This window comes from Octodon degus, unplaced genomic scaffold (assembly GCF_000260255.1).
Source record: "Octodon degus isolate 3935 unplaced genomic scaffold, OctDeg1.0 scaffold00126, whole genome shotgun sequence".
Taxonomy (NCBI): Eukaryota; Metazoa; Chordata; class Mammalia; order Rodentia; family Octodontidae; genus Octodon; species Octodon degus.
In genome coordinates this window covers 135,985-146,580 of record NW_004524702.1, presented here as the reverse complement: position 1 = coordinate 146,580, position 10,596 = coordinate 135,985, and the positions used below count along the sequence as shown (strand labels likewise).

General features: G+C 46.8%; 1 protein-coding gene across 1 annotated transcript in view; it reads right to left on the bottom strand.

Moving 5' to 3' along the window:
• Mobp (myelin-associated oligodendrocyte basic protein) overlaps positions 1-582 on the bottom strand; it is a 22,933-nt gene extending 22,351 nt beyond the window's left edge. Inside the window, exon 1 of the mRNA XM_023700760.1 lies at positions 266-582. Coding sequence (XP_023556528.1) covers positions 266-471 — 206 coding nt within the window. The 5' untranslated portion in view covers positions 472-582. The remainder of the gene's footprint in view (positions 1-265) is intronic.
• Between the last annotated feature and the right edge of the window lie 10,014 nt (positions 583-10,596).

Sequence of the window (10,596 nt, the reverse complement as noted above, 5' to 3'; positions counted from 1 at the left end):
TCGCGGGGGACCTGGGCTTGGCGGGCGGCGGGGACCTCGCGGGGGGCCGCGGCTTGGCGGGCGCTGGGGACCTCGGAGGGGACCGCGGCTTGGCGGGCGGCGGCTTGGGCCTCGGAGGGGACTTGGCGCGGCGGCTGGTGGGGGGCCGAGAGAATCTGTCCCCGCGTCCCCCGCGCCCCACATCCCGTCCCCCGCGCGCCCGAGTCCCCTTGACCCGCGCCCCGCGTCTCCGCCCCCGCGACCCCGGCCCGCGGGCGACACCCACCTGGTGCGCTGGCAAGCGCAGCACACCCAGTCCTCCTCCTGGCGCTCGTAGAAGCAGCCGCTGCGGCACAGGCTGTATCTGCGGTCCACCAGCTCGCGCTTGGAGTTGAGGAAGGTGAAGGGCGGGCAGCAGCGGATGGTGAAATGCTCCGACAGCCGCTGGTTCTTGGACAGGCGCGGGCCCTCCTTGGCCCCCTTCTGGCTCATCTCACTGCGGGGACAGGGACGCCAGGGGCCGCGTTAGGCGGGAGGGCAGACTGGGACGCTGGGGTCCTGTCCCACATCACGGAGAGCTGAGATAAGCCTCTGGGGGTTGGGGGGAGAGAGACAGAGACAGAGACAGACAGAGACAGAGACAGACAGAGATAGAGACAGACAGACACAGACAGACAGACAGACAGACAGACAGAGGCAGACACAGACAGAGACAGAGACAGACAGAGACAAAGAGACAGACACAGACAGAGAGAGAGACTACAAAACAATATATCAGGCTAAATCACATTCTAGACTTAGGAAAGGCCTTTTCTCTCAAAATCAAAGAATGGCTTATTATTAAAACTATAAATTGGGCACGATGGGGCAGGGGCTGTCATACCAGCACTGTGGAAGGCCGAGGCACCCAGAGTTTGAGACCAGCCTGGGCAAGTTAGTAACTTAGCAACACCCTGTTTCAGAATTTAAAAGAAGAAGAAGGAAAGAAAGAGGGAAGAGGAAGGGAAAAATGGCTGGGGTGTAAGGCAGTGCTAAGGGCCTGGGTTCAATTGCCAGTACTAGGGAGAAAACCTATAATCATTATTCATGGAAAAATATTCTATGCAACAATAAAAGACACAAACTACTGCTACATACAGTAACATGTTTAAATCTCACAAACAACATTGAACAAAAGGAATCAGACACAGAGGGATACAAGGACTTTATGTGGAGCTCAAAATAGGCAAAATTTTGGTGGAGCTAGAAATCAGAGCAATATGCTTTGATCTGAACAACAAATCCAGACAGCCTGCTGGGGGCTGAGAATGCTCTCCTAGGAGTGTGACACCTGCAAAATGCTCTTTGCATTCCAAAACACTGAAGCACAGAGGAAATGGAATGACTGTTAATCGACAAGAGCAGATAACTGGGGCAATGGGCATAGCTGGACACTGAAATGTCCCCACTGCCAAAATCTCAGGCCCTGTGGGCAACATAGGCATGCCCTGTTGTACTGACCAATGGAAGTCTGCAGAGTTCAAGGAGAGGACAGAGAAGGGAGACAACAGACGTGTTTTGGGTCTTTAAGAGTGAATACATTAAAAACAACGAAATCACGTGTCATAATTTAGATCTAAAATGGCTCCCAAAGCTTCATGTGTTCATAAGGTGGGGATTTTGGAAGGCAATGAATCGTGGAGGGTTGCAGCTGATTTGCAACTAGCAGGTGACGTCGGGTGGGAAGCGGCAGATTCCTGGGTGGCCTAGAAGGGTTTGTCTCGCTCCTGGCTCCTCCCTGAACTTTACCTAGCCTCCCTGATGCCCGTAACTTTTCCTCTGCCCCTCTGCTATGGTGTCCTGCCTTAGAGCCAGCAGACTGTGGACTGAAACCACTACATACTAAGTGAAAGCAAATCTCTCTTCCTTTAAATTGCGGGTCACAGGTAGTGTCTCAGCAACTAAGCAAATGACTAAGACAGATGTTGTAACACTGAGGTGGAGTTGCTGCTGTTGCTGACTATGTGTTTCACAGCCTATGGAACCGATTTGTGGGAGAAGTTTCACAAAATTTGAAGATACCAGTTAGAGAAGCCTAAAATGCTGCAAACCGAGTTCAGTGGGAGAGTGCAGTCAGAGCTCAGAAGACCAAAAGGTTTCTTAAAAAGTAGATGAAAAAAATCAGGCTTGGAAGATTTCAGTTAGAAACGTAGACTTCACGGGCAGTTGGACTCCAGGCCAAGTGTGTTATGCTGTTGCAGAAAATTCATCTACATTTTGCTCCTGTCCAGAGATATTGTGGGAGACCAGAATTAGGGGCAGTAAACTAACTAATCTCGAGGAAGAAATTTCAAAGCAGCCCAATGTTGTGACTGTGACATAGATACTGTTGAAACCTTTAGTTAGGTTTGATAGAAAATCAAGAGCAAAAGACCCATTTTGAAAGTCTTTAGTTTTACCAGAGATAAATCACCTACTAAAAAGGAGGAGAATATAGAAGAGAAAAGGCAAGCCAAGCACTGTGGATCACAGTAAAAAAAAATGACATAAGGACATGTGAGAAATCAGCAAGACTCCCACTCATCACTGGCTCAAAAGAACAACCCTGAAAAGCTTTCTTTTGAGCGTCCTGGGACACCTTGCCCCTGAACAGACATTGATTCCCTGAGACTCTGCTCACTATGCGCAGCCATCCAGGCACTCTGGAGCCCTGCAGCTGTGATGCAAAAGGACCTCCCTACCTTTGGAGCCTGTCAGACCTGGGTGTCAACCACATGGTGCTGGTTTTAGATGCATGCAGAATGCAAGACATACAGAGTCAGAAAGGCTCTACCTGGATTTCAGGAGAAGCCCTGGGAGGCTGGCCGGTGTGCCTTGAGAGGGCAGTATGTGACATAGTGAGTATGACGTGGTAGTGTGGCAGAAACCCCAGGAAGCTGGAGAAGTTGAGAGTGTGGCACATCTGAGGAAAGGAGGCAGTGAGTACAGCCAGCTGAAGAGAAGTTGTGAGGGCTGCAAGCAACAGCCATGCTGTGCAGGCAGAGCTGCCCTGCTGCTTTAAGCTGGCATCATGCCACCTCTTGCCCCAGAGGCTGGGCGTGGAACTAGAAGGTTTAATGTTTGCCCTGCTGGGTTTCGTTCTTGCTTTGGTCCTACTGGCTTCTATCCCTTTATGCCCCCTTTTGGAATTGGGATTCTTAGCCTGTGCCTTTGTATGAAGGTAGTGTTTAACTTTTGATTTTTACAGGGGCTCACAGCTAAAAGTGCTCTGAGCCTCAGAGGAGATGTTGGACTTGGACTTTTCAGCAATGCTGAAACTGGTAAAATGTTTGCAACTCTTACAGATGGACTAAATGCATTTTGCATAAACATATGAATCTTTTGGGGGCCATGGAAAGAATGCTATGGTTCAGATAAAAATGTCACCCAAAGTCTTATGTTCTCATAGGCAGGGCTTGGAGAAGGTGACTGGATTATGGGAGTGTATAGCTGACTTGCTCTTAGGGATCTGTTGGAAGAGACTTGTCACTGAAGTGGCAGATCACTGGGGGTGTGACCTAGAAGGGGGTATCTCCTTGCCTGGCTCCTCCTTCCCTTTACCTGCTTCTTGGCTGGTATGACATGAGCAGCTTCTCCTGCACCACACTCCACTACCACACCACCCTGCCTTAGAGCTGGTAGACTGAACCAGAACCTCTGCAAGCCGTGAACAAAATGAACCTGTCCTCCTTAGGGTTGTGGGTATCAGGCATTATGTCTCAATGATTAGAACAGTGACTAAGGCATCATATTAGGTGATATCTTAATATTTTTGGCTTTTTTAACTCTGCTACAAACAGAAAGAAGGGACTGAAAGAGTGGTGAAAATATATTTTTTTCAACGCAGTTTATGTTAGTCCAAGGGCCAGAGATACAGGTTAGCGGCACATGAACCTGTCTGGCAAGCTCAGTCCTGAGTTCAATTCCCGGTACCAAAAAGAAGAGACAATGTAGGGTGGTTCAAATTATGCATTGCATCTGCTACGAATGATGCAAATGCTCTTTCTGAATGTTTCACCTGCTTTTATCATGCAAAAATATTAATTTTACATAATTAAATTATTTACTTCAAAAAGTTTAGTTTTTACTCAATATTTTACATTTCTCTTAGAAATGTCTTTTTCTCTTAAGTTTGTAAGCATTCACAAGTATATTTGCACTGTCAAGAAAACCCTCTCTGTACCCCACTTCCTCACCTATTATTCTCATCAGTGCTCTTTTCTCTCTACCTATGTCTCCCATTCACTCTTCAGCACACTTCTGTTACCCTTCTGCTCCTTTCTTCATAAATAAAAACAGCTCTCAGCTAGGCATGGCAGTATATGCCCACAATTACAGCCCTCCAGAAGGCTGAGGCAAGAGGACTGCAAGTTCCATCCGAGCTGGGCAGTTTAGGGACTGAGTGAGACCCTATCTCAAAGGAAAGGTGGGGCTGTGGCCCATGCCAAGGTGCCGGGTTCAGAGTCCAGCTCTCTAGAGAAGGAGGAGCGCAGCCCTTCAAATTCCCCGTGCTGCTACACTAACTGCTCCTCTTGTTGGGCCTCTCCAGGTGACTGTCCTTTCCCCTGTGGTGCCACGTTCTTATGGATTTCCTCCTCCACTTCTGCAGCCTACTTCCAATATCTCTTCTAGGCTCCCCTGCTTTATCCAAATGCTCCATGTTCAAATTCTCCTAGATATATAAACACTAAATGCTGAATGGCGCTCCCCCCAAGCACTGGATTTATCATTTACTCTGTAGGTAGGTTATGCCAGGGGCTGGCGAGATAGCTCAGCAAAGGGGTTCTATCTCAGTGTGCCATGCCATCTCCACCCCCGGGGCATGCTAGGATGGTGATTGAGACTGGGCGTGGAGGTGCATGCCTATAATCCCAGCACTTGGAATGCTGAAAACAGGAGAATCACGAGTCCAATCTGTGTAGTTAGACCCTGCACTAAAATACATTTTAAAAAGTTATGCCAGGCCCAGTGCCCAGTTGGCATCTGGGACACAAAGTTGACTCATGCTTAGTCTACTTCCTTGAGAAATTTCTCCACTGGTGGCAAATATAGGCAAGAGGTGACTGGGATGCTTGTCGCTGTTCATGGTCATAAACTAGTGCACTGAACCAAATATGTGCAGGTCACTGAGAAGGGTAAGAGAGTGGATTAGATAAAAAGCCTGCTTAGCTTACAGTATAGACAGTGAAATCTGACACAGATGTCCGTAAGGGCAATACAAGGGTTTACATGATCTGAAATTGGGATCCTACTGGTAAGACAGTCTGGGGAGTTCATGAGACAGAGGGCAGTATGTTGAGCTGAAGAATCAAATAAAACTTCATGGGAATATGCATTTCACCTGACCTTACAATTTAGTCATTTGGAGATAGAACTGGTGGAAGGGTGGGAAAAGTTGGTATCTGAGAAAACACACACTAGGGTGAATTATAGTCCCCCTGAAAGACCTTGCTGTGTCTGCACTGCCAAGTAGAATGTAGGATAGGGAGTAGTGCCTAGACACAGGGGATGAGGTGAGATGTGGCATATCTGGCCTAATGACTGGGAACATGGCCATGTGTCAGCTAGCTGGAGGTATAAACCGGTGACACTAGGGGAGATCCTCTCGGTAATCTTAGAGATCATGAATTTAGGGTGCCCAGGACATGCATGAAGAAGTGAAGGCACAGAACTCAGGACCTAGAGATCTAGTCTTGAGAGTTGTTTGCCTGATGGAGAAAGCACAGCCTTGGGGTAGAGAAGATGTCCAGGAACCAAGCGATGAGGTAGATGAGGAAGGTCTCCTTGAGGAGAAATGGGCCACCCTGCAAGCTGCAGGAAAAGTCAAGGAGAAAGGAGGGCATTAAGAGAGGATGACTATAGTGTCCCAAATTTTCTGATCAAGAAGATTATGGGGCCAAAGAGGAAAGTGATCGATGACATAGAGTGGGCCTAAGGAGAGTCACATGGGGAGAAGACACTCTCTCAGGCTTTCACAGAGAGCACACTGGCCAAGCAATGGCTGTGACTCATCCACATGGCTGACACTGATAAAGGTTCTACAATCTGAGGTACAGGATCTCAGGACAAATCCTGAGGGCATTTCACTGACCTTCTCAGACCAAAAAGCTACAACTCTTGTTGCACAGGTCTTGCTTTACCTTGGTGTTAACCATCCAGTAGAAAAGTATGAAGTCGAAATATAAGAAATAAAGCCATGCTGTTAAGTTGAGCTGTGGGGGACTCAGGTCAATACTTTCTGACATTGCCAGTTAAACAGAAGACCCAATGCTATTATGGGCTACTGGACTCTTTTAGAATATTTTGCTGAGTTTACACACCTATAATATTCAATAACGGAACTTAGGAAAAATGGGGTATACCGATGAATGTCCATTTTGTATCTGTGTATTCAAAGTGGTTTGGATAGATATATAGTTGCATTCTCTTAATGAATAGAATGATTTATTCTAATGGTGTTTGTAAATAGGATCACAAGTCCGCATCTTGTACAGCAATTAACCACTAAAAAGAATATATGCAGTGTATTACTTGTTGAAACTGTACTTCCAATTTGATTTGAAACTGTCTCATTGCTATCTGTTTATCAATAAAACTTTGAAAAACAATTGAAAAAAAAAAGAGAGGATGACTAAAAGCCTCGGAAGAGAAATTTCCAACTTTTCAGGAGGAGAAAGTGGCCAAGAATATTCAAAGAAGTCTTTTGTCCAAGCAGGCATTTAGAGACCAAGGACAAACTACAGATGACCTACAGGGTCTGAGTCACTGTGAAAACCCTGAAGATTTGCCAACCTCTTGCTCAATCCTATACCTTCTGCAAAGGTCAACTCAATTTCCTTCCCGCTGGAAAATACTGAAATGAAACAGCTCTGGGATGGCTCTCAGGAGCGACTAGCATGCCCGCCGCATGGGAATGATCACTCCCTGCTTCACAGAAAACTCAGCCACCCTCAGCTCCTCCAGCCTTCTTGGACTCATTTTTTCCCAAATGGTTCTGCAGACATCTCAGCAGATAATCTAGCCCTTCCTCCAACTTTGCAATAAACGATTTGTGTTGGGTTATGGATAGATTTTAAGTTCAGACTTTGAATTCCTGTCCTGACTAAATTCTTAATTCTTGGTTGGGATTCCTCAAACCCTCTCTGCCCACCTTGTCTTCAGCACCTCAGCCTGGAGCGCTCACTTCTTTTATTCCATGAGCGCGTCCTTCTCTCCCTGTCACCAGGGGGCAGTCTTCGCCTCTGTTGTCCACCCTAAAGGACAAGGCAATTATTTACTCATAAGAACCCTGCAATTGTCTTTGTATGCCCAGCTGAAAACTCTTCCAACTTTTAAAAGAGCATTTCCTCCTCCCCTAAGTTATGTTTACATTCTTTGGAAAGGCTGTAGCGTACTAACTCTTGACCAGCTGCAGAAGCACAGAATTTCACTGGGATACATGGTTCACTGGCTGCATATGTTGTTACCTTCTCTGACCCATGTCACCCTCCAGTTTAGAAAGCTAAACCCCAAATACCAAATAACAGAACAAATCTCAGGCTTCTGAATATCCAAACAAACTATATTACTAGTAAGTTAGTTGTAAACACATGCCAATAACGAAGAGAGGAGAAAGGAAATAACATTAACTGTGCACATAATATGTGGTGATTGTTTTACACATTTTATTTTGCTTTGTTGTATGGTGTTATTCTCAACAAACTAAGCCTGAGAGACAAAGGAACATGACTGACTTTGTAAAGTTAGTAGGAAGCTGATGGATTTGAATCCACTTCTGTGTCGATAGCATCCCAAGCTCGAGAACCAGGTCCAGCACTGGTCTGTGCATCTCCAGGGACTAAAAGTGTCCAGGCATAAGCCCCAGACCCAAATTCCAGGAACTGGAGCAGGTATAGGCCACCGAAATCCATGGGTCTCTGTCCTAGGGTAAAGGAGCCTGAGTTCTGGGGATCACCTCACTCCAGAAGGGAAAGGTAGAGAGGTGAGTTAGGAGCCTTCACAATGATACGGTGGCCAGGACCATCCAAGACATCCCTACCAGGCCACGAGCTGCAGTGTGTAGCCAGAGCACAGGCTTGCAGTGCAGCCTGACATGTCCACAGCGCATTCCCCTTTAGTCTTTCAGTGGACTTTTTTGAAAGCTTGTATTTACTGTTGAAAATTAGGTAATTTGGATGAATGAAATGGTGCAGACTCATAAAATCTTACCCTATGATCATTTGTAAAGTACTTGAGAGGCCTTGCCTTCCACCACTAATTACTATGCCTTGGTGTTCTAAGGCAAACTAGGGTATCAAATTCGACAGGAGTTCAAGGCAGAAGATGTCACAAAGACCATGTACCCTCCTCCAGTTACCAGCAGTGCTCAGCTGCCCATGGACCCTGCTGGGGAAAAAGCTTGACCTTATCTGTGCTGCAGAGCGAACAGCCTTGGAGAGCATCAACCCTCACAAGCACTGCCTAGCAATACTCACATCTCACATGGAGCAAACTATACCAGAACTGGAACTCCTGCTGCAGAAGATGCACAAGCTTCGAGAGAATGATCCATCTGTTCCCAATGCTCAGTACAGAAGAGGCCTTGCAGTGTTTGCCCCTTCTGGTAGCTGTTAATGAATTATATAATCATTCCCATGGGACCTATAACTTTGATATGGTCATCATGGTAGCTAAAAAGTCACAGAAGGATCCCAAATAATACCTTTCATTTCTGAATATGCTTAAGAAAATGGAGACTAATTACCAGAGGTTCACAATAGACAACTCTTGAAACCATATGAAAAAGCCATTGGTCACCTCAGCAAGTATGGACCCAAGTACTTTCCATAATGCTTAAATTTAATAAAGGACAAAAGCTTGTATAAAGAAGCTCTGAAGTTATATCCACTAAATGCACAGCCATACAGGGCTGTCTGCCCTGCTTATGGGAGCACCTGACACCAAAGCATCAACATAAGCCAGTGGGGCTTGGTTTCCCTGCTGTGCTGCCTACAAATGAGCTTTCTCAGCCTTTCTGGCTCGTGGCAGCCGGCAGCAAGCGGTCTGTATGGCACCCAGCTTCACTTGCCCAAGAACCAGCTGACCGAGCTAAGGGCTCTGGCAGGAAAGCCAGTTGAACAGAGAAAATGCAGTGAGGCCGCCATAGTTACAGAACAGTATGCCCAGGATTATGAAGAAGCTGTTCTCTTGCTGCTAGAAGGAGCTGCCTGGGAAGAGGCTCTGAGACTGCTATACAAATATAGCAGACGGGTATTATAGAAACCAACATAAAGCCTTCCATTTTAGAAGCCAAAAAAAATTACATGGCATTTTTGGATTTTTAAACTACCACATTGAATTGCCTTAAAAAAAAATGCTTGCTGGTGGTTGGAGAGCTTGAGGAACAAGCACAGCAGGTGAATCCCAAAGATGAACTGTCCCATGCTCAGGAGTCAGACTTCTTCTCAGAAACCTGCAGTGTTGTGAGTGGCAGTGAGGTGAACAGAAAATGCTCCCGTAACAACTCCAGGACATCAGCAAAATCTTCTGAGAATTGCTGCAAAGCAGAGCAGAAGCAGCATAGCCTCAAGGAAGGCACCTGCTGGCCGCTTTGAAAGCACTAAGTGAAATGGCACAACGCACTGAAACACTGAAAGATGAAATACAGCACATTTTAAAGGCACTCCTTCTCTGACTTTGATGAACAAGGAAGGGAATTATAGGAGGTCTTTGAGGGTACTTGGCAGCTAATGGGAAGGTAGCTTCCAAACCTTTGGACTCTGTGATGGCTTGTGCCTAGGTGTCCTCCCAAAGCTCACACAGTCATAGGGTGGCTTTCGGAGTTTGGATTGATCATTGTGGGTGTGGGTGCTGCATGGACCCTGAGGCAGATGGTCTGCATTACAGTGTGAGAAGGGCAGAGAGGCTGGCTAGCTGCTGAGCTGCCCCCCTCCTTGCTCTCTGCTCTTTGCCACCACCATGAACAGCTGCTCTGTGCCATGTGCCATCTGCCTTGGAGCCAGCTGAGTATGAGACTGAAACTCCCACTAACTGTGAGCTAAATAAACCTTTCCTTCCTTAATTTTGGGAATCAGATATTTTGTCCCAGCAATGAGCTGAGTAAACAAGACAGACTCCCACCTACCGCAGAGCTCTTCCAGCGTGTCCGTGTCCCGACTCTACTGCAAAGAGCATCATGGCACCTTATCAGCAGCAGAAGACTTCAGTTCCTGTTCTTGACGCTGAGCTGTTCATAGCACCAAAGATGGACAGAAGAACCAGTGGAAACTGAGCCTGCTAGAGTGACTGGTGCAGTGGAAGGCGCCAGCAAAGACCCGTTCTTTCTCCTTCCTAGTTGTCCTTCCACCCTTGCTCCTGGAAGCCTGGCAGTTGAGAACTGGGAAGTGTGGTGATTAGCAGGCCTACCGCTGCTGTAGGTGCCAGCCCTCGGCAGACCCCAGGCGGTGCTGTTCCCACTTTGGTGTACATCTCAACCGCTAGCAAAACTTAAGCTTCAGCCAGTGTATCATAATTTTTAAAGAAACATTATTCTTGTATTCAGTGCTGCTTGGGAGCCTGATTACTGTCTTTATGATAATCATAAGACCGGGTATTAATTCT